A 25,604-nucleotide genomic window follows, 5' to 3' on the forward strand; every position below is an offset into this window, starting at 1 on the left:
TCGTCTCGTTCGCGCCACATATTTTTCACGTCAACCCATTGAGCTAAATTGCCAAGTATCTAGCTGGAATAAGTTAGCCGACTCATCGAATTGTTACTCCTATATACGTTTCGACGCATAATCGAACGCTTTAAAAAATAGCGGTTTCTATACAGTTCTCACTGCGTTGGCGTTAATATTAACACTAATAGGTATATGGATTTAACACTCACACCATATGATGGTGTTGCTATAAACACCAGAAGCTTCACCATTAATATTAACATCAACACAGTGCAAATTATACAGACATCGCATGGGTATTAAATCCACGATGATATTTTTTAGAGTGAACGATAAGATTCGTATACTCTTGCACTGTTAAATTCATAATGTCAAATTATGAATTATATCTAATTTGAGTTATTTTAACTTTTAGAAAAGGTGGCGATTTATTTTTAGTTTAGTTAGATTTATTTTTTCTCTTTGAATAAGAGATTTGTTATAATTCATATTATTTTATTTTATTCTCTGCCGCACAAAATATGACACTTTCAGCATTTTTATTAAAATAGTTTCTTTCTCATTTTGTAAAAGCTAATCGTTTCTATAATATATAACTCGTCACTGCTTCTACTCATAGGATGCTTTCCATTTTAGTTTGTGACGTAAGTTGACACAAATCGTTCGATTTTCTTGGTATTCCATAAGTAACAAAGATAGAATTTGTATCGACTTGTATCATCAAACGTGGAAAACATCCAGTATGTCGATAATTTAACTAAAACTGTTTAACTCGAGCAAATATATTAAAAATTTAACTCAAATCTACAGTTTATTACTTATTATCAAATGTGCGAACGTTAATATGGAAATTGTTTACTTCAAAATTAACTACAGGAATGGGTTGATTCACATTTTGATAAACTTGGAAATAAAAATAATAAAATTTTATTTTCGAGAGAAAAGAGCTGAGAAGTATTTTTCACTTCTTTGGTATCTACCAATGTAAGTCGTTCCAGTATCATTTTATTTCGATGATAATAATTTGAATGGGAAGTATCATTCTTTAATTTTTTTTTTAGATATCGAATATTTGGAAAACCGAGTCTCAAGTTGAACGTTTGTTAAGATAAGGACGATCTTTTTCGAAAAACAAGGCTTTGCCATCTACTTATATTCTCGAACTTTAAAGAAACGAGCGCGAGAGATCGACGGCACCATCGCGCAATGATGTATCGGCCGTGGAATCGGGCTAATGGAAGGTCGCTACAGGGAGATTAGTTAACGGGCCGCGGTTGTGTATATTCGGCATTATAATGCTTCGCTGAACTGGTTTCCGAGGGCCGCAGCCCGTCCAGGTTCCGATCAAGAGGTAGGAATATCTTGACTGGAATCCGGAGCATGTGCGACGTCTTGAAGGATCGGATCCGATCCTTCGAAGCGGATAATGTTACGCGCTGTGGAAATCGACCGATAAGAGAATTCGTTTAAATTACGTCACTATAAACTGACTTGTGAAATTTTAATCCCTGATCTTCAACCATAGGCATAAAGCCCATCAAATTAAAATGTAAAATATAAGACACGTATTGCATATTTCTAAAGATAATCTTAATACTGAAATTGGTGTAAAAAGAAAACATTATCTTTACTTTATCATAATTTTACAATGATAAAATGTTGCGCGCGCGAAGAAAAACGTATTTAATAAATCATTTCAGTCTTATTGTTAGTACGTATTTTAATAAATATTATCTCGTTTAATAAATTTTTTAACTTCACATATTTTAATGTTACACATATTGCTTATTCATTTTGCTTGTTATTTGGCTGCTATTTTTCAAGGAATAAACCTTGAAATAATTTATGAACCACACGCATTTATATTTTATACTCGATTTTATATTACAAGAGAGACATAATGAGTATAACTGGCGAATCGCGAGTTTCTCCCGCAGTGCACGTGGGCGGTCGCAGATAATAATACCGCCGAAAAATGAAAACGACCGTCACGAGCGGAATAAATCTATCTTAAGAGAGACGAGCGAAAATTACAGACCGTCGCGAGAGGCATTACGACTGTGGCCCCGATATGAGGCGGATAATTTTCGGGTATCTGAGTTACGTTTTTCGTTGCAGGGCGTATCGCGAAACAAATTGACTGACACTGGCCCATTAAGAGTACCGCGCGAAAACGTTTCAATCTGACAGGCTGACTTTCGATAACGATAGCCTATCGGTCGAGACGCAGACCCACGAATTACATACTGAGAGAGTGCCTCCCCTCGATCTCTCGCACTCTCTGATGTGCATCATCGTATGATACGATACCAATAATTGTTTCGCTCGTGCGTTACCGTTTCCAACGAAAGTTAACGAGCTTAACGACCTTCGCTCTGAGGCGCGCGAGATTGTTCTCTCCCGATGTATTTACGATGCCCTCGTACGCAGCGCTCTCGTACGCACGATTAAAGGTACATACGTAATGCGCGACGTGATAAGTGGCGAGTACCTTCCGTTAACGATCGAGCAATTTTGCAACATCCTGCCGGGCGACGGCGACGAGATGGTCGCGCCCTCGCAAGCCATAAATCGGGAGAACTCTCCCATTCGCCCCGTACGGGGCGAAAAAGGCGCGGATTCGCGTCATCGTAATGGCCTGGTAATCACGCTCGAGAAATCGACGCACGTAATTCGGTAATAAGTCGCACGGGACTAGGTGTATACTGACGTTTCTCGTGCGCGAACATTTGTCAGACGCAGCTGCGACCCATTACGCAAAACTGACTGCTGCACGGTCGGAATAAATCTACGGGGCGAAAACGACTAACACCCACAAACTTTCAAGAAAGGTAGAGCGCGGATAATGATTTCAAAACGGAGACACACACTTGGTGTCTCTCCTATAAATCCTTTTTATACACTGAGAAAAAAAATTATCAACACGAGTGTGTTTAATTCGTGATGATTATTTAGTTCAAATATTTATATGTATATTTAAACTAAATCTACGTGAATCATGTTAACATGTTATTTGTCTGAATTAACAAATGTTTACTTGATAGTCTGACCGCTGCATTTAGTTGAATCAACCAATACTTTTTGAAACAGCAACTTTTTTTAGTGTAGTACATAATAAGCGTAGCAATTTTGCAAACGCGAATCAAACTTAACTTCTTCGAGTTTCTGAATAATTTGACGTTTTCAAATTGTATATCACGAAGCGTTTATCTGAGATGTTATTCAGGAAACACGCTAGATTACGGTAACTGCAATTGTGCGGTCCGTCGATTCTGCTTGAACTTTCCTCCGATGGTGAGGATAGGATATAGATGGGATGTTACGTAATAATTTCAAATATGCTTAAACGATTGACTTTTGCCACGATGACGACAACGACGACAACGACGACGACGAACGGAGATGATCCTGCACGTGTCAGCTATTTCCATCGCGCAAATGAAACCATTAAGCTATCGCCGATGTGTATTCGAAGACGCGTAAAGCGTAATATATTGGCCAGTAAATTTCATCATGATGCTAAACAGGCTAATAATTATCGATACACTGCGCAATTAACGAGTTGCTTTTCTAAAGCGATTGCAATATCGCACTCTGCGAAAAATATGCCGAATGTAGATCGAATTGCGAAAATGAGAGGCAGGTTTAAGTATATGGAAAGTAATTGCTATAAATTGTCTATAAGATTTACGTAAAACTCAAGTTTATGAAACTTGCCCCCCCGACAGCACAAAATAATTTTATTTAGAAAAATATCATCTAGGAAAAAATATATTTACATTTGAAATATTTTGTAGTCACATATTATATGTTAAAGTAAATTTAACAAGTAAAAGATAAGATAAAGATATTATATTCCATCAGAAATTATGTCATTAAAATATGATTTTTTGAATACAGGGAGCAATGCAAACCAATGAGACATAATAAACAGTTTTCTATTTCTATGATCGTTTTACCGTATATAGATGTTATGGAGGATGTTATTCATATTGACACATATTATATATTTCAATTAATCAGGCGTTTGAACAAACTGCTTTTATCCACGAGAATTTCATAAAAAAATAAACAAGCCGTAGCAAACAAAAGTTATTTATAAGCAATAATCGATCGAAGAGCAAAGCTGTCATGCATTTTATTCTAAACACATCTTAATATATGCAAATTTCATCGTGGCCTCGGAAATTCGACTCGGTGATATATAAATGTTGCGAGGTGATCATTAAATTTTCGCGACGCAAGATATAAAACGGCCGTAAAACAGGCAATCGTAAAAAGCTCGACGCAGTTTTAGGCTTTTACCTACTGCTATTAATTGGCTAGACAGATTTTAGCGCGGCGCAAATGCCAGAATAATATTCATCGCGATTCAATACTGAATTCATAATTGTGAATTCGTAATGCCCGCTGAGCGTTAAAAACGCAATCACGAGAAACCGTCGCGACAATTGTTATCGAAATAAGAAAAAAGAGAGAGATCGATTTATTGATCATTCGAATTCGTATTTCGATTGCTGATTGCCTATAGGATGATTGTTGCCGCCATCCAATCTGTATTTAGATATTATTCAAAATACTTTCAGCATCGCGCGTGTATAGATAAACGAGTAGATAAATTATGGTTGAGATTATCGTTTATTTTTGCATGAGGCTTGCATAACCATTATTATATAAATTTTATATAATTTTAACGAAAAGATGTATGAAAATTGGTTTTTCACTTGTTATAACATACTTGAGGTCTGTTCTTTATTTCTGCACTGTTCTTAGGTTTATTTTTTGTTCTTGCCCTAGTTCAGACAGGGCAGGAACAAGAAATAGACTCCATATTACTGATATGGTGCAATAAGTTAAAACGAAACAAATTATTTCACTTCAACTTATTACACCTGGTACGGTTCAGGTAGTACAGGGAAACAGACCTAATATCTACAAATTCTCTTGTCCACAATTTTAAGATATTTATTATCTTATTCTTTTAGAGGAAAACTTTGTTGATCTCTCGTCTCTGTAATAAATTTCAAAATTGAGAACACGTTCATTATCATGCATGACAATGAGCTTTCCATTAACGTTATCAATTATCAGTAATTTAGTCATGCATGTATAACATGTACCTAAATGTTTATATTTGTAAGACTATCATTGCAATTAGTGATATTAAAATATGATGTAGTACATGGTTAAACAATATATTGAATATTTCTTGTTATTTTGTATATTATAATTCTCTTCATTAAAAAATATGCTTGATGTAAACGAAAAATCAGTTAAAATATACTTGACGAACGTGTTAACCCGGTGTTACAAAAATATGTAGCATGACTGTTACGTGAGAATGGTTGCGTTCGTTTTTCACGCTCACGCGCTGTAAATTTTATTCTATCATTTTATTGCTCGGTACTTTCAGAAAGATTCCATTTATTTTGTAAATCAACTGCTACTTTTAAAGTATTGTTATTGTATTATAATGTGTTCTTTCAAAAAAAATTAAAATAATAAAATTGAATATAAAGAAAAAATAGAAAAATTCACCAATTTCGGATGCAGACGAGGATGAATATTGGTCACATAATGTAAGATTATAAATGTGACTGTTTTCGAAGAACGAATACTTATACTATAACAGCAATGGAATGAGTGCTATATCTTTCGAGGACGTTTTAGTCAATACACAAGCTAGTGTACGTCGAATCACAACGAAAGTTTTTTTTCAGGAAAACGTAAACCATATTAACATACCTTTTAGTTATACACATCATAGCGAAATAAATAGCTAGGATATTTCGAGGGGGTAATCACTTAATGTAATCGTGGGACGGAGTCCCAGAAATCATTATAAAATTTATATGAAATTCGGATATACCATATAATCTGATAATTACATATGCAAGTACAAGAAATAATTGTGTAATATTAGATAATATTATTTTTAAAATACCAAATTTTATACAATCTAACTTTTGAATTAATTGACTCAAAGCAGGAAGAACACGAACAAAATAATTTTAGAAGAATAATGAATTTTGTAATATTCACCTCATAGATGATAACGAATTTATCTGTCTTTAATGTAACTGTTTTTGAGAATGACCCGATCGGAATCGAAACGTTTGTAATATATATTATTATTTGAATTAAAGTTTTTTGTTTGTTACATCGTTGAGTCTTTGCCTCTTTTTTATTTATATTGTTAGATGAAATCGTTTATTTTACCAAATAACCATATATAGTATAGTGAGGAAAATTATTTGTTATCAAATAAAATTGTATAAAATTAAATAAAATCATGTAATTTATGGGACAATATTTTAAATAGATTCACGCACGAAGCGACTACGCACATATATCTATTACTTTAGAATTTAATGGTTGGAGAATTTTTTTACTATTTTGCTCGTGTTTCTTGCTAGAATTGCTTTCCAAAGTCATTATTATTTCGGGGGCCCTAGTTATCGTAATCGTGCCAATCCAAACAAGCATGGTTTTAAATTAGAAGTTAATGTCAGTTCTAATTCTAATTCTTAGAATTAGAATAAAATAAAAGAGTAAATTAAATCAAGATTATAGTTAATCTTATATCGATGGAACGAGATCAAAATTTTAATAATAATGAATTACGTATAAGAATATGATTTCCAAATCGCAGCAATTTTCTAGATTCTCTGTCTACTTACGTATACGTAGAAATTGAATTTGGTTCGAGCGATAACCCCGGATTCTCGGACGAGTCCATCTGCACTCAGCTACAATGACTCCGTCGGAAATCAAGTCCGATGTCGCAGGAACGTCCTCCACCGTCCGACGACGCGTCTCAGGAATCGAGTTTCGTGGCCGAGCGGGGGCCACGGCCGTTTATCGTGGAATCGCGTTCAATCGTGACCTTGACGATACAATCCCGATGCGCACCGCTTCACCACGAGACTTCATTAACTACTGTCCGGTTTCAGCGACTCGGAAGACTCTCACATATACATTTACACGCACGGCGACGTACCTGACTGAAGCGCTTCTCAGCTCGGAATGCTCGGAACACATACCTGAGTGTATTCGCACAGGTTATACGGAACGTGGAAAGAAGTACAGATCGTGACGATGTCTGTTGATTTCACAGAGACGCGTTTCTTTTTTCGTTAATATACACGCTACACTAGTGTAGGAAATAAATAAACATCCTACGTGTTGGGCTGTGTGTGGCTCCGCGGCAAGACGGCTTTGTATTCCGAACTACCGAAGCCTCGGTTCTAGTCCCGGCATCGCGTTCGAGCGTTCGACATTTTTTTCTCGACCCAGACTGGATAATCAAATGTGTGCGTCGAAACGAACACGGATGAACCTCGTGACAATGTACAATGGCTGCTTTCAGCAGAACAAGCAGCTTTGTAATCGTTGTAAAATTTTTGAATATGATTGGTTTATACATGCGGGGTTGCCAAATATATAATACGTGATGAAATCGCACACAGAGCGCGCTCGCAACGGTATATAAAGCCTATTGTAAAGCCTATTATAAAGTCTCTGGAGTCTATATACACTCTTAAAATTAAGGTTTAAAGTAGGAGCAAAATGTCGACTCGGGTGGCTTGAAATTCAACCAATCAATTTTTCCTCACTCGGAGAGGCGCGTATTTAAATGTAGTAGGTTAATAGTAGGCCATATTGAATTTTGCACTTTGAGGAAAATCTGATTGGCTTAGTAATTACTGCTCCCTACTACTTTTGCACGACTGCGCATTCACCGGAATATCTCATCTAATATTCTTTACACTATAGCACAGATTTATATATTTAAGAAGATTTAAGCCAGAACAGACATCTTTTATTCATTTCTTATATTAGGTTACGATATATATCGTTGTATCTCACTCAAACGCCTATCCGTCTATCCTTATCTATATTGCAACGTCATTTCTCGTAAAATCGAGCAACTATACTATTAAACGTAATTCTTTGTTGTCATGTTGAATCTTCGTTGAGTAAACGAATATACGTAATTTACAGTTCAATAAAAATCTCTCTTTTGGAGCTTTCAATCTCAATTCTGTGAATAGAGATTGAAGCACGAGACAAGAAAAATCTCGATCTCATCTCGATCTCGTCTTGAGATCACTTGTAATATTCGAGATCGATACTGAGATCTAGCACATCAAGACCGAGATTATTTAAAATTCTCGTCGAGATTTCACCGAGATTCCAACAAAATATTTTATTATTTCATCGAGAGATCTAAAAATAATGATTATATGGCACGGATAGTACCAGTGCTATACTGCTACGTTCTCTTCTATACTACTAGATTACTTAACTCCTTATATACAAAGGCGTTTTTTCGTTATTTAACCAAAAGCCACCGCGGCTAAGGCTACCTTTGTCTTCTGATCCCTGAAAACGAAGATAGTCTTAGTCGCGGTTGCTTTTGATTAGATAACGAAAAAACGCCTCATATAATGAAGTCTGCTCTTTATTCCTGTACTCTCTAAATTGGTGAACACGGTGCAATAAGTGATTCAAACATATACTTGTTTTGTGTGATTCAATTTATTTGCACCAGTTCAGACAGTATACGAGGAGAGGAATAAACAACAAACTTATGGGCAATAACAAATTCGAATAGTATTTTGCCCATGTGTAGGCACGATGTTAATAATAGGTATAAAGGAACCTGCGAGATAGCCCTCAGTCCCAAAAATCGCGATTCGGCATATCTGACTACTTTCTATAAATATCACTGCCAGTACTGAAACTCTATAATATACGTTATATTACCAATGAGATACTATGATTGTTTTCCAAAATTCACAGCCAGAAAATGTATAGTACACATAACGTAAACTATAGATTTTCAGCGCAGTAAATTTTGGAACATCTCGCCCATTGGTGGTTACGTGGCACTATAGATTAAAAAAGAAATTTAAGTAAATTAAATAAATAATAATATTATTATTATTATTTATTTACAGATTAAAAAAATTTTTTTTATTAAAAATAGTTTAAAAAGTACAGAATTATAAAAAATTTAAAGTTTTATTTAATTCGACGAGATTTCGACGAGATTCAAGATCGAGATACATATTTTGAGATATTTGCGAGATCGAGATCGAGATTGCAGAAATTTCGTCTCATCGTGCATCTCTGTCTGTGAATTCAGTATTGTTTATCACGTAATACACTGGGTGGTAAACTGTCGTTTGGTCCATATGAACTGTAAAACTTTTGTATTAAGGAAACACAAAGAGAAATTAAGGAAACCAAAAAGAAATTGTCTTTAACGGTCGAGCTTAGGTGCTATTATAATTCCGTGTGAATTTATATAATATACGTACATATGTATAGTCTTTTAAACTGCGCGCCGAACAATTCTTTGTGGTCTTGAAACGCAACTCTACAAAACTACCGCAATAATATCACGAGTTAAATTGTCTAGCAATTTAACAATTTTAATGCTCATAGCATCTCGGATATTAATCATGTTGAACGACATATTAAAATCTATGAATGAAAATGTGTAAATAATTAATTTATATTGCGAAAAATATTACCTCGGCCGGGAGTCGAACCCGGATCTCTTACATTCCGTACGAGCGTCTTTACCAGTTAGACTACCGAGGTCTTAATAATATTCTTCGCAATAATCGATCTAATTGTAAGTAGGAACAACGTCTTTTTCAGGCGACATAAAAATAAACAATATTTAAATATTAAATCTTATAGAACCGTACATGTGAGAAACACAACCAATAAGAAATTGCCTTTAACGGTCAAGTGGATCTTTTGTATTAAGGAAACATTTATTGTCAGGTATAGCTCGACGAGTTAAAAAAAAAATGTAAGTTTTTAACTTTTTTCGATTTTAGTATAAAATCCAGTTTAGCACTACCCGATTTTGCGTCTACTTTAATCCTGTAAAAGGATTTTTTATTCCGTTCAGTAAATTCGGAGATTTTTATAAATCCAGTGAGGAGAGCTAAAGGCAAAATCAATCAAATTCAAGAATTTTACACAGTTCGAAAGCCATTTCTTCTGCTAAACGTAGCTCTTATACAGATTGGGTTCGTATACCTATATTGTGTGCGCGCGCAATGGCGACCGATCGTAGACAGAAAGGCCGCTACAAGTAAACATGCGTTACACTACATGCACGAACGTACATACATAGCAGGCGCAGTGCCTATAATGGACATGTAAGCGGCGAAGCAGGTTCCATTCATTCATGTTCGGAGCGCACTAGTGGCCTACCCGCTTACAATTTCCACTTGCCATCCTCTCTGGGTGCCGCACGTGGCTGCCGCCTGTCGCTCAATTTCTAATTCTCCGGTCGTCGCAAGAACGATCATTATAAAAGACATCCGCGTGTTCCTCTCGACGAGAGAAGCCACGCAATGCTTGTACCATTCATCCTTATTTCCTAATATTTGACAATCATAAGGATGAAATGATGAGAGAGAGAGAGAGAGCGAGAGAGAAAGAGAGAGAGAATTACAAGCGCTCTAGGATGAAGCTTTCTTCAAACGATGGAAACAAATGTATACATAAATATACCATTACAGTAAATTTTAAACAATGTGTAATAATAAGACAACATATTATGTGAGTATAAGAACTGGAAAAAAAAAAATATAATAAAAGAGAAATAAATTAAGAATGGAAGAGAAGAGGAGAGGGAGAAAGGATACTTATCCTAATATCACAATTGAGAATTTACTATACTCAAATACTATAAATTATTACACAGTGTGTGAATTGAATTATTTACTAAAAACTAGCAATACTTGAAAAAGCGAAAGAGCAGATTCGTACATCGCTTTGTCCAAAATACAACGCGTCTGAATATTAAAAATACTAGAAAAGAAACTTTTTAAATAGGTACAGCAGCAACCGAGTTTCAAAACAACCGTAGTTTTACCATCGTTCTTCCTCTTTTTCTTACTAAATAATCAAATTCTATGGAACATTGTGTAAGAGTTTTCTATTTGGTGTCTGTCGTCATCGTTAAAAATTCAAGATTAAAAGCGATAGGCATACCATAGTGTATTCTGCGTATGTAAAATACTACCGACGACTATCCGCTTGTACTTGTTGCGCGACGAAAAGATATAATATTCACGTATCTCCAATTACGAAAAAGAAAAGAAAGAACATGTGCCTATTTCTCACAAACTCCGACACAAAATATATACTTCCATCTACCGCCAATATTTATTCCGATTAGACCGATTTATATGCCTGGCATTGACGGTTGTATTACGCGGGAGAATATTATTATGCGCATGACAATACAAAAGACAAGGTTTTCCCGCGAGAGAGACGACCGTTGATAAGGCAATCCATGATCGTTAGGGCCCATCTGCAAGGCAAGATTAAAGACCTTCGTCAATAGTCAGACATGTACGAGATCTCTAATTTCGATATACTGCTCGCAAGTCTCTAGGCATTTGTCATCTCGACGAGAATGATGTAAAGATAATCCTCCCCGATGCAGTAGCCGAGACTGTTAGACTTGGAAATTGAAACACGGCCTGAATTGCGTAAGCGTGCCTGAAAAACTGCAGTAGGCGATTGCCTGCTGCGACAATCTACATGCTTCTCTGCGAGGAAAACATATTAAGAAAAGCTCATATGCGATTCTTTGATGAATGTATGCCTGCGAAAATTACCATATACATCATAGATTCGTATGTATAAACACAATTAAAAGAAATTTATATCTACAGTAAGATCCTGTCTTGGGAAGGAACGTATTTTAATGGTCGAGACGTCTGTTAAGTAACTTCAGCTTTCATCTTGACGTATGCAAATGCGCTCCAAATTGCATTCAAATTGAGTCGTCGGATCTTTAAAACCACCTGGCGACGTACACATATACATGCGCAGAATATCTCTGGTCCCCCGCGCTTCCTTTCATTTGCGTGTTTTTCGACCATTTTAAATTTGACTTTTTCTCATAATTTATAACTTTATAAAAGCTAGAAAGAGAGAGAGAGAAAAAGCGAAAGAAAAAGAGAGAGGGAGATGTGTGAAATCTCTCTCTCTCTCTCTCTTTCAAACTTGATAACACTCGAGATACGGACATTAAAAGTTCTTTCAAAAATCCTCGTTGAAATCTTTCTTTCGTGAAAATACCGCTCGCATTTATCTTAATGCAATTCCGACGGAGAACCATATCGGGACGCATTATCAGAGGGGTGATTTTTTTTTGCGCGGCGGACTTCCTGAAACAAGAGATGGCTTCTTGCATCGGTATCGGCATTACGCAGCACCGACAATACGCGCGCAGAAAGATGGGGGAAAAAACATGCGACGCAATGCACTTGGAGCGATCTTAAATGAACGGTCTCACGTATCGAATCACCTCGGGCAATGCTGCTTCACCGTACCTATCCCCGGGTTTTTCTCCTTTTTTTTTTCTCTCGCCCATCTTTCCGTCGATCGCTACCACTGGGTAGCACGCTTCTTTCCTGCCTGCCGTGCCGCAGGATACGCGCGAGTCAGTTCATTGAATTATTTAATACGAGGACGAGCACAAGAGATACGCGCGCCGAAGCTGATTGATCGCTATAAAGGTACGCACAATGGCCGAACGAATCGAGATTCAACGACCGCACTTACGACAGACAGTTTTCAGGCTATTTTTGCACCGAGTGTGTCGAAAGGGCGCGATCAGATCGGAAGCACTCATTTAGAATTACCTGTCTCTGACGCTGTACGTTCATCAAGTTTTATGCAAATCTTACATTTGCGACTTTTCTGATCTAGAAGTAGGAAATAATTGCCTTATTTGTAAACAGGGAAATTCCTTTGCGCTGTGAAAATGATCGATTTTATTTACATACATCGCGATTAAAAACGTCTACTGCAGCATTATAATTATAATGATCGTTTACGGGCGTGTATAACGATTTGTTTATATTTATTTATCTGAACGCGCGATGCCAAGTCCAGCGGCGGTCGTCGTCATCGACATCGTACACGTGGAGACAGATAATTATACTGATGATTATAAACGCGCGCGGAGAGCTTGCGCGTGCACCGACAAATATTACTGCAGCTTAGCATAATTTATCAATATCAGTAAATCACTCGCGCTATTTATAAGCTATAACATAACCGATAAAAATAATATTACGACGGCAGTTTCTTGGTTGTGTCTCGCGAAGCCGAGGACTTCGATCGTCCGTTTCAGAACTCGGAGAGGAGACTCGATGTGCTAATTAGGGTCTACGTCGTGCCCAATTAATACCCGCTCTTTCGGTCTCGGGAATAATAACTTTTCACAACACGAGCGACTCTCCTCTCGGCGAGGCACGTATCTGCACGAGGCGCAGAACAATGAGAGACAATGGACAGCCTCTTGTTGATTGTACCATGGTTTTTCGCGACGCATAGAAGTGCAGGGAGGTGTGAAAGAGGATAATAATATAGAGTTACTCTAGCCGCGCGCGGCGCGCGCTTTACCCCGGCCGCGCCGCGTCCGGAGAATATTTCATATCGGGTACACACTCTTCTCTTTGGCGTCCCTTCTGTCTCTTTCTCTTCCGCGTCTCTCACTCCTCTCTTCCCTCGTGCTCGCTTACCCTCTCTTTCATCGTTTTTTTCTCCCCGCGCGATTTCTGCGAGACCTTCTCTTTCCCCGCCTCTTTCTCGGTCCAGCGCCTCGCTGTTTTCGGTTCCGCGCGACGGGGCGTCTCATCCAGCGAGAGAGACTCGGCGGCATTATTCCCAAGTGGCGGGCACACTTTTGCACGCGCGAAAAGTCATCTCCGCGGGAGCCCTCGCTAGGGTCACGCGTCGTCGCATCGCCTTGTATCTTCTTCGTCACTTTCTCTTTCTCTCTCCTTCTTTTTCGACGCAGAGAAATACGAGAAGAAGATCCACTTCGTATGCAAGGACGGAAGACGCGTCAAGAGATTCGGTTGCAACGAGATGTCGGAATTGCTCGTGGACAATAGCTTATTTTGTTGCACAGTCATTGTTCTCCGCAGGAATACATATTGAAATGCGAATGTCACGGCGTGACATCATGAATGAAAAAAAAAAAAGAAAATAATAATATTGCAGTTGTAGCGAAAAATTGTCTGGATATGAAAAATTAACTAAACTGGATAAACGATTAGCAAGCACTGCGATGTATTTTGTACATCTATCAATGTAGGATGACAGAGACGGAATTTTTATTTCAATTATTTGTCTGTATAAGTATTTCTAAGCGGTTGCGAAAAAGCTGTTTGACAGATTTCTCCCGCTCTTTCAAGAAAGAATCAACGTCATATCATTTTATATACTTGATCATGCGCATACGTTTCAATTAAAACTGCAGTTAATTAATACTCTCCTGATGTTTGTATTTACCGCTATTTTTAACGACGCGCTTCTCTTTCACGAGCCTCATCATATGCGGATATACTTTACAACTCGTAGAGAAATTAAAAATTGAAGATTACGGGATTCTTCTTTCTCGTTTCTGCAGTGTCCTACTCTCTATCCTTCTCCTACTTATTCTGTTCCATAACTTCACATTTATAAATAGATATTTAAATTAACTTTGAGACAAGTCAGTTGCCATTCATCTGATCGAAGGCGAATCTGTCTTGCGACCTTTGAATTTTTTTGTCACGTCACCACGTAAAAGGTCAGAGGCATCTCGATGGCAATAATGCTAATATGGAACGCCAATCATTGCATTCACGCAAGGAAGCGTAACTAAAGTGATTGATTTTAATAACACGTCAATGTGTATAATTACTAATTTAGAATCAGAGTTGCTAAAATTCTTGCACGGAAAGAACAAACTTGCCAAAAGTTCCAAATTTTATTGGATATAGATCTGAAAATAATTTTATTAGAAGATAATTATATTGGAAACTAAAAAATGCAACTAAGCAATGTAACAAATTTTGATATTCTATAACCAGTTTGAGTCCCTAACAAAATTATTTTGATAGTCCAACAAAATAATTTTCAGATTTGTATTCAGCAAAATTTTCGATCTTTCGGCAAAATCGTTCTCTCCGTGAGCAAATTTAATATCTCGTGTTTATAATTTTATATATTTTTTTTTCATTTTGTTAATTATCAAAGTTACAAAAGAAGATTGATGATTTTCTAAAAAAAATTACGTTACAGTCTACGATATTTTTACGGTGTATATTCTTCTGTATTTTATGTTACATTTTGTTGAAATTTATTTTCTTAGTTTTGTCGAGTCAAGGACCGATTACGCCAGTGCGTATGCGTATCGACGACGAGACGCGATTCGCGACGTAGACAGCGATAAGGGGCTATCTCGTTTCTTCCGCGAGTGTGCGCGTACGTTAGGCAATGCTAATTGTTCTCGTCCTGTAGCGGGTAATTTTAAAGCGATGTAGGAAGTCTAGGGCGTCGCTTATCCTATCGCCAATGGTCACGGTGGGTAGGCACTCGTTCGTTCGCTCCTAACCCTCTTTGGGATAGTTCAGACGACTCTCGAGGGGCCTTTGAAACCAGAGCCAGGAGATATGGAGTACATTGAAAGGACAGATAACGGCCTAGTATTATGCGCCTCCGCGCATTATCCGACTCCGATAGTCCGAGTGAACGACTGAGCAAAAATTCCCGGAGTCCGTAACGGGAGCCGCCCAGTCGCCTAAAAAGACACGAGGCGACTAATCGATTATGCAAAGTGTGTAGTCGTCGTATCATCGACAAATCATTTTCTTATTCGTCGAATAAGTCCTCTGCGTTGTGTTTCTGCTTTTCCATTAAAATAGCAAAAAGAAAAAAAGATATATTCTACATAGATTATTTAGTCTAATAAATTATCCAGTATATATCTGTGAATCATAAAAATACAAATAACTTCATTATTCAAGTAATACAAATATAGTGGACAAGAATGGCATTTGAGATTTTCTCGATTCAAGTGATGTAGAACCTTTATATTATATTAGCTTATGCTCTTTTTATGGTATCATCTGAATTTTTTTTACCGTTGCTGCTTAAGCCCTTCTTAATATTCGGTATTCAATCATCTCAGTTATCTTAACTACGTACGGCGTTAAAGGGTACCCTATTCTGGGGCGACTGATGCAGCTGCATACCTGCCGCTCGATCTCGCAGCAATTTTGCATCCGAGCGTATCGCGTGCATGCGCGATGTCATCCACCGTGAGAGAATAACCTGTCGGACGCGGTATCTTATCCGCGGAAAAACAAAAAACAAACACTGAGCCGGTGCCCGGTGATTCGCGACGAAAAAAAGGCGGATCAAGGGAGATCTTCGATCCATCAAAGTCAACCCGGGAAATGTCGCTCTGTCTCCTTCCCTCCCCCCCTCCCCTTTCATTTCTGTCACCTCCGATCCGGCTGCGGGCCGTTCGAATTTTTACAAGCGTGTCGAATGTCCTCGAGGAATATATTATCCATCCTAGAGATTACTGCCAGCCGTTGCTCGCGTTACATTCACCTAGCGTTGCATCGAACATTCTGAATTCATCAGTCCTGTGTGAGTTAGGCAATCATTCTCTTCCTAGATTACAATTTAACATAACGATACTTCAGGCTTAGTTAATCAAATGTTTTGATAAATTAATCCTGATGGCAGAATATTAATTCACATAAAGGTATCTAAGAAATGTTATTTATCTTTAGAAATTGAATTAAAAATGATCAAATGTATGCAGGATAAGATTGCTTGTAATTTAATCTTTGCGAATGAAAATGGAATGTGCACTTTTCGACATTTCTCGTAACTAATATAGATGGAAAAAATTTTAATTGATCAGAATTATTGCATATTAACATGGATGCAAATATTTCAAAGAAACGTGATGTCGCAAAGGCCCGTGTTACGCGTCCAAACAGACTAAAGACTTAATTCGCGTGTCGCTCATGTATAACCGCACCCGTACATTAAAAGCCGTCGTAGAGACATTTTGCCCTTTTTATTTTCATATCATTGGATGGTATCGCCGCGGCTACCGCCGGAAATGACCGATTATTCGCGCAGAGTCGCTAGAGTGAGGGAATAATGATTACAGAGCAATACACGACAAAAGGACAACATGAAAAGTTCGAAAGTGCTGTTAGAACATGAGATTATCTTCTTGCCCGTAATATATGACTCCATAAAAGGATTGTTGCTTATTACTTAGCCGTGTAAACGCGGGTTTTGTTTTTCGAATAGGCACGCTCGAATCTTTGGCTGTTTTTTTGTTTTCTTGTTGCAAAGGTACACCTTGGAAATCATTGGAAAAGCTAAGATAACGGAATAATCATAATAAATTATAAATTATAACGGAATTTAACTAATTTTCTTGAAAAAGGTATCAGTTGAGGCAATTAATTAACATACTTAAATATATATACGCAGCTTGAATCGACTTCCTCTATAAATAATAAACCTAATTTTATAATTGAAGATTTTATCGCGCATTTTAATGACGTTAAATCTCTTCGAGAAGGTAACATTCGCTTGAATGATACGTAAACGTGCGCTAATCGTTTAATGAACCGAGAACGAACCCAGCGGACGAGAATGTTCAGTATAATCTCCTTTACTTTGACTGTTTTCTCCTATCGGAGGTAGAAGACATTCTATGGGAAGATAAGAGTACGCCATACCTATGCAAATATCTAAGAACATTGTTCTCGGATATTTGCATAGTTTCTAACTAACGCAACTGCATCTACTTAACTGCGGCATCTAAAAAAAAAGGTTACGTAGAGCACTTAGCACGGAGATATTGTATATAGCAAAGTCTGCCCTTTTACTTCTCTGCGTAGTTTGAAATGTCGCAATTGATATCGCCGTTTATTATTTTAATTCACGGAATAATCGTACTCCACAAAGTGCGCGCCATTGTAGAGCACCGGTTTACCTTCGTTTCTCAAAAATTTTCTCAGAAATCGATTAACCGCCAGATTTATACATATATGAATTATTTTCACGAGTAGAGACATAAATCTCATCGTGAACTTAGTATGCATACCGTGCGGCCACCGGTCGAGTAAACGACGGGGACGTGTGATCGGACGAAGGCGATATTACTCGATGCTTATCAAATTAGATGCGCGTCGGGAGTCTAATATTTTTACAAAGATTCTGCCGCGCCTAAGGAATTTTCCATGATCACGTGAATCTCGCCGCGTGTGATATTTTAAGATATGATCGTAAGAAGCATTCAATGCCGTTAGCAGTGTTTGACTCTGTCACATATAAGAGGCCTTTTCAAGTAAGAATAAAAATGGAAAACAAAAATATATACTCTCTAAATTGTTTAGAGTGAAATCTTACTCCAAAAGAGTGAAAATACTGCTATTACTATTGGAAAAAAAAGTGGCAGATTTTCTTTCTTTTGGAATCAGATTTCACACTTTTGGAGTGAGATTCACTCCAGAATATAGGCGAAGGAAATTTCTTTCTTTTGGAATGTCACTTCATATAGAGTAAAAATTTGCACTCTTGAATAAGAGTGGCAGATTTTTATTCTGTAAGAAGTGAGACATATTCTAAAAGAAAAACAATCTGCCATTCTTATTCACAAGAGTGCAAATTTTTCACTCTTTTTCAATAGTGACAGTATTTTAACTCTTTTGGAGTGAGATTTTACTTCCATTTTATGACTCTTCGAACTCCTTTACACGCCGATTGAACGCGGTTGACAGATGCGTAATGGTAAAGTACAACGCCGACACAACTGGACTTTGTGTCATTCGGCCGGATGTGTGGCCGAGCGGAGGCGGCTTTATTGAAATGCACACGAGAGAGCACACGGGGTGGGTTCTCGGGTCGCGTGGACAACACTCCTATGGAATATTAAGCGCGTTGCCCTCTCCCTCTTTCGCTCGTTCTCCAGCGGGTCGTCTTTATCTTGGTCGAGAGAGTCTCGTGCATTCCACCTACCTGCAACCACTCGCGTATTGAGGTAGGTGCATAACGACTGCGTGCGAATCATGCCGACGGGGTCGTCCCGGCGCACGCACCGTAACGTATACCAACTGCCGACGCATGTCCGAGGAAGATGCATAAAAAATTGGTACGTACGCGAACTGTTTGAGTGAACATGATCGCCCATTCAAGACGGATGATCTTAATAACGGAGTAGATCGATCGGCTCAGACGCGGCTATTCAATTGGAAATCCTGACGCTTGTAGCAAATAACGGACTAATTTTTTTTTTTTTTGAGGATATACGTGCAACAGATATGTAAGCATCGTGCGATATCGCCGCGATTTGGAGAGTTTATATGTTATGTAAAGATATGTTAATATTGTTTCTTGACATTTGACAACTCGTTTTCCTTTCCTAAACAGCAGCAAGATTATAAAATTATCACATATTTATAATGTCTGGAGATAAAATAATTTTATTTTTATAAAATATTTCAAAATTACCTAATTTATGTATAATAAACAGTTTTTTATTGCTGAAGTTTATCGTAATATGTGTTTTGCGAAAGAAAAACGTTTTAATAGAATAACATTGTGACTAATATACGAATACTAACAAGATTTAATTTCGCTGAGAGAAATCTCAATCCCTGATTTTAAGATTCCAGCAAGAGATCAATTCGAGCTCAATGGTGTTATATCCGCATAATATATGCTTGTGTTCAGAAGACATTAAAATCTTTGGATGTATCAGTATCAGTCACGTACTAGTGACCACGAAGTGTCAAGAATTATGATAGATAGTCGGTATAATAGTAAGACACATGAAACAGACATGTATTCTCAGGTTTATACTCGAAAGATATCAGCTGATAGTCCTTTCTGTCCGTTATATTAATCGATGGGAAGAAATCGATGTGATTTCTTCGCAGATACCTTTCGCTCGTACGCCTCATCGCCGCAATAAAATTTTATCTGTCATAATGCAAACGAACCGTTGTAAAAGAGATTCCTCTCATCGTCCTCTTGCCCTCCATCTATCCGCGGAATACAAATTATCGTCAATCTCTAAATATGCAGAATGCCTTAAGGCTATCACATATTTTAGTAACTCTGACGAATAGGAAATCAGGTTTTTTTTTCCTTATCGTCTGTTAAATTCATAATCAAATTATATCCAAATCAGTCAAATTATGATTTAGATTATTTTTAATCATTTCTGTAGATCGCCACTGCTCCTACTAAATATGACGTTAATTTAACTGAAATAATGAAGTCGCAATAACTTAACTAAAAAAAATGTATTTTTTTAACTCTCTCTAAACTTATTTATTAATTGTAAGTGCATACGTGTGTTACCTACTATAGCCGTTGCTTACTTTAAAATTAACCCAGAAATAAATTGAAATAGATTTACATTTTGACACATGAAAGTTAAAAATAACAAAATATTATTTAACTCTCAACGGATTGAGTTACAATTGCTCCTCTATATGTATAATATCTAATAGAAAACTCCATTAATTTCAAATTAACTTTAGAAATTTGTTTTATTTCCAGATATTTTAAAAAATTGACATTTGATAGGCGACAAATTATAGTCTTTCTCGGCAGCTGCGACATAATTACACGAGTTCATTACGTCGAAGATAAAACGTTATCCGAGATCATTCTCGAAATCATCGGTGTCGTCGAAAATTACGCAATGCTTAAGATGCGACAGCGCGATATCCATCGAGACACAAACCTTAATTTCCAAGATATATCGCCGTCTAAACACGGACGTGTTTCTCTACCGCACTAACCGCGCTCGATACACCTCGGCAATTACTCATCCCGCGGTTTTAATGAAATCCACTATGATTTAACGTTATAGAAAAGTAGTATGCGCCGCACGAACAAGCATGCGTACGAACTGAAAGGTAGACGGGAGGGAGGACGTGACGTACGGGGACGAAATCAAAGCACACGCGAAAACCGGATGCGCAGGTGAAGTCTCAGTAATAGGGGTACTCGCAATTTACATATGTATCCACCAGTCTAGCATATACGCGAAGCAGTCCTTAGAGCGTATCCCTGTACGAGAAGAGACGAACGACGTACGTTCTATCTATCCCTTGCTTCTTTTTCTTCTTTCCTCCATCTCTCTCTTTTCCGCCTTTATGAGCCTCTGTTCTTTTTTTAACCTTTTGCTCGTGTTACCCACCTAAGAAGTACACCGGTCATGTACAAGCAGCACGCAATGTGACACGATATTATATACTTGCATCATTCCGAAATTCGACCATCAAGCGCGAGCTTCTCTCGATTTGGTGCCGCTTTTAGCTCTAGATTCGCCGAATCTAGTAGACTGGGACATTTTCTTCAACTACTTGTGAAAAATTGTTTGTAACAAACAATTTCGTTTTTCACAATATTACGTAATTTTGAGTTATACAGTTTTACTCCTCGGATTTGGACTTTTAAAATAAAAAAAAAACTAATCAATTATTAATTTTAAGCAATGATTCATTAATTTGAAGTACTGGACTCGCGGATAATAATTAAAGAAATTTTGGAACGAATATATCGATTAATGTCACGCATGTGTTTTCACTTCTTCTCGAAAGCAACGCGGACAATAAAGAGAAAATTTCTTCTTACAAGTCCTCGGGGCTCCAAGATGAAATTATGTATTCTACAAGTATTATTATGTTGGATTCGCTCAAAATGTTTTAATGAGAGAACGATATTACGTCGAACATTTTGTTCGATTATTTACGGCATTACGTATACACGTCAGTTATCAATTATATCATATATTGTAAATTATAAAATAATCATATATTATAAGTTATTATTATTGCAAACTTTTCATTTAGCAAGCAGTCTAGAGAGAAATCCCACGAGCAAGGGTACGATAGAAAGAAAGAGTTGCAAGATTTATTTCAAATATCAGAAATAAATTAACTTGGTAAGTACACGTGGACGTGGCATTACTACGAGATATAAAATTATGATAAGGAGTTACTGTACAGCTCCAGCGATAATTGACTTAAATTCTTTTTATTCGCGATTAAAAATTAAACTTAGCTAAATTATAATAGGTTCAATTTCTGGAAACCAAAATTTATTGGAATATCTCAGCAATTATAATTAATTGTCTTATAAGCTTGTAAACGTAAGAATTTATTGCTAATTGTCGAATCATAAAAATTTGATCAAGTCGCGAAGAGAAATATTCGAGAGATACTCGAAGAATAGTTTCACGCCGCATGTGATCAATGAATACTATTAATACAGCGGAGAGAAAATTCAAGTGAAACATACTCGTACACGGGATGATGGTGAACAAGATGAAGATTGCACAGACAAGAAGAGAATAGCAACGCACTCGCGGCGCGGTATTTCATCGCCGTGAAATCTATGTTTGCATTTCGCCGGGAATGAAGTTTTCGCCCAGATGATCGCGCATAAATTCATTGTCTAGACGGTGCAGGTATGCTAGACGCAGAATTGCGGCTACGGAATCGACTACCCCATTCACGCGTTTGAGATTTTCCGCGCAAAAACTCACGTATATATGCACGTACGTCGATGGTGCATTGAATGATCAGATCTTTGGTCGGTTCGTGCCTGTGCAAACAGCGGTCGAGGAAAATATTTGCACAGGATAACTCGGGTCCTCATTATCGGGGTGGCTGGTCTTTCTCTCTCATGGACGACGGTTGTCCAGGTGCGCGAAGAGGAACGTAGAAGGAACACGTAGGTAAAACGAGGAAAGAGGGAGAAAGAGAGAGAGAGAGAGACGGAGGAAGAAAGGGTGGAAGGAGGGAGATTGATTCGACATGCATAAATTAGAGAGGATGAGCCTTTATTCCATAGCGCAACTCACGGGATCGGGATCGGGATTGGAATTGGGATGCACGAGAGAGGAGTATAAATTGATGACTGCAGGCAACAGGCAGGGGTTTATAATAATTAATCTTCGTGCATGTATACGTATTTACGATGTAACCCTCCCCTCCCCCTCGTCCTTCGTCGCCCGTCTCCTCGTCATCTGCTCCGACCCGGTGGCAATGCGCGAGATTTCTTTCTCGATCCGCGATTAAGTTTATCCCTGACGCGCGCAGACAGGTGATGCGCGTTTTGCAAAAAAAAAGGCAAGCGTCAAAATGTAAATTTGGAAATAAAAACCATGCAATGAATAAGATTCTGTCGCTTGGTTTTAATAAATATATTCGTACGCGTCATGTTATAAAGGGTACATGGGAATAGAAATTTAAGAATTCCTTCTTTTATTAGCGATTTAACTATTTCAATATTCGTAAAAAGTGGCTAAGTGAAATCAGCCTGATTTGCCATATGACGCTTAAATTTTTCTTTTTTTTTATTGAAACGCGTGCTCAAGTGCGTCTCGTACGCACATTCTTATGCATCTTGTCGTCATTGATCGTCCCCGCTATGCAGCCGGAAGGTATTACTTCGGCGGAAAGTAACGACTGGTGACAAATATCCAGGTGGCTAAGCATAGAGTCGAAAGTGCGTACGTTCTCTCTCCTTTTCTCTCGCGCAGTGCGATTAGATATCGCGATATACGCGACGGCAATAAATTACCGGCGCAACTATCCGCCGATGCGCGATGCACTTCCACCGTTGGTGGTCATTGCTAAATTGAGGAATCATCAGTGCGGCTTATGCGCCGCGATTATCGCTAATTGATAAATTCGATGGGTCTGTTGTAATTTATTACATTCTACCGGGCCCGGTTATTTCTAACTGTTATCCTGCGGCACATTCATTACCGCAGCCTTCGGGAGGAATCTTTTTTATTCTTTTTTTATGCGACACGCTGCAGTGTCGCTTATGATCGTCGCCAACAGCAGAAGAGAGAATTGGCTGCTCGATGAACATTGTCGGCGATAGATATACTACACTTCCTTTTCCTGATGGATCTATAGAACATGTTGCTGAAGCGATATTGAAAGTGTGATCTTATATTTTTTACTAAAGAGACAGTTAATTATATATCTTTTATAAACTCTCACGCTAATTACATTTTATATCACATCCAAACGTAGGAATTTTGAAGTGATAATGCGTACAACTTAAAATAACGTTATAGCAATTAAATATTGTGTAATTACGTTCGAATTAAATATATAGAGATCTTAAATAAAAATCATGCCGAGCGTCGAGCATTATACGCGTAAAAGTAATTCTTCGAATAGTACCGATTGACTGTTTAAATAGCGCGCACAAGGCACCACATAGCAGTAGATGCCTCGTGTCAAATCGCCGCGTGCGTCGGAACCAATCATTGGACGCCCGCAAATAGAGCCGCTAATCAATTATGTCTAAATCTTCTGTTTATTTCAAATTAAACTAACAGCCATAACCTAGATTGTTCTTTTCCTTACATCGCTTCCGATAAATAAGTATCTAAACATTTCCAAAACAATCTGGAACCACAACAATATAAAAGTACAAAGCGAGAGAGTGGCTGTGTTACGTCAACTTTCTCTATATTGTGCTGACAACAGTATGACTAGTATTGTGCGAAAATCAGGATTATGTATATTACAAAATGTATGATAACTTATTTATTAGAGATTTATTATAGGAATTTATTAGAGAGTAAGTGCAATATTGTCGAGCGAAGTATGTAGTTAGCTTCGGAATTGATACTTGTGTGTGTGTGTATTGGTGATTTAAAAAAATGTATATATAAGTGTAAAATAAATTATATCAGACAAATCGGTTTCGGCTTTTATTGTAAATTTGTGGTGCAGTGGATTTATAACAGTCGAGTACTTGTGATTTAAGTAATTAAATGAATCTTTACTTATAATTACAGACGACGCAGTCGCAGCGAGGAGGAAACCAACGGTACCGTCGTTAGCGACGACGCACAGCAGCAACAGCAGCAGCAACAAAGTTACGTATCCGGGCAGCGTGAACCGGAAGAAGAGGAGGAATTGGGAGCGGAGGAGGCGGCGGCGCAAACCCTGCAGAGCGGCGCCGAGGGCGCCGATCCGGAAGTTCACAAGAGGGTCGCCGCGGTGCAGGTGCAGGTTCAGGGTATGGAGGGCGATTGGCGCGCCTACTGTGAGCATCCGCTCTCCGTAGCGACCGCGGCCATGCTAAACCTTCAGCAGCAGCATCAGTCGGCGGTAACTAACCACAACGATGATCCTGCTGCGTCTTACGTCTATGAATACTACAAATTGCCCGAGAAAACGGCGGATGTCAAACTGCCACCCACGCACGAACTCTGGTCTACGTAAGTGTTGATTTTGTTATTGTAATAATATAATGATTAAGTGGTATAAAGAAAGTGGTATTAGAATCTTTTAATTCTAATTTCCAACGACTTTCTGCAACTACCGAAATCATACATTTTTAATTCTCGCATTATTATACTTTCTAAATGTTTTAGAGTGAAATCTCACTCTAAAGAGTAAAACTTGAGTCTTGAAAAAGAGTGACTCAATTTTCAATCAATAAGATTTCACTCTTTAGAGTAAGATTTATTCTAAAAGCTTTAGAGAGCAATTTAAATGATCAGTATTTTCAAATCTTCGTTTACTTCTTGTGAAAAAATATCTTTTTATCTTTTCATAATACCGACTGTTTAATTCTAAAATAAAATTTTATTATACGAATTTTATCTCCGATAGCCGGAGACAACGGCCGCTATTATGCACGCTATATCCAACGTTCTCTCGCTACTTTGAAGTTTCGCGGGTACGTCG

At 37.8% G+C, this 25,604-nt stretch overlaps 1 protein-coding gene across 1 annotated transcript in view; it reads left to right on the plus strand.

The window, feature by feature from the left end:
- The window catches only part of grh (grainy head), a 119,063-nt gene that overhangs the window by 63,057 nt on the left and 30,402 nt on the right, over positions 1–25,604 (plus strand). Inside the window, exon 4 of the mRNA XM_018545679.1 lies at positions 24,707–25,132. Within this exon, the coding sequence (XP_018401181.1) occupies positions 24,707–25,132 (426 nt within the window). The remainder of the gene's footprint in view (positions 1–24,706; positions 25,133–25,604) is intronic.

This window comes from Cyphomyrmex costatus, unplaced genomic scaffold (assembly GCF_001594065.2).
Source record: "Cyphomyrmex costatus isolate MS0001 unplaced genomic scaffold, Ccosl1.0 scaffold5, whole genome shotgun sequence".
In the NCBI taxonomy this organism is placed as follows: domain Eukaryota; kingdom Metazoa; phylum Arthropoda; class Insecta; order Hymenoptera; family Formicidae; genus Cyphomyrmex; species Cyphomyrmex costatus.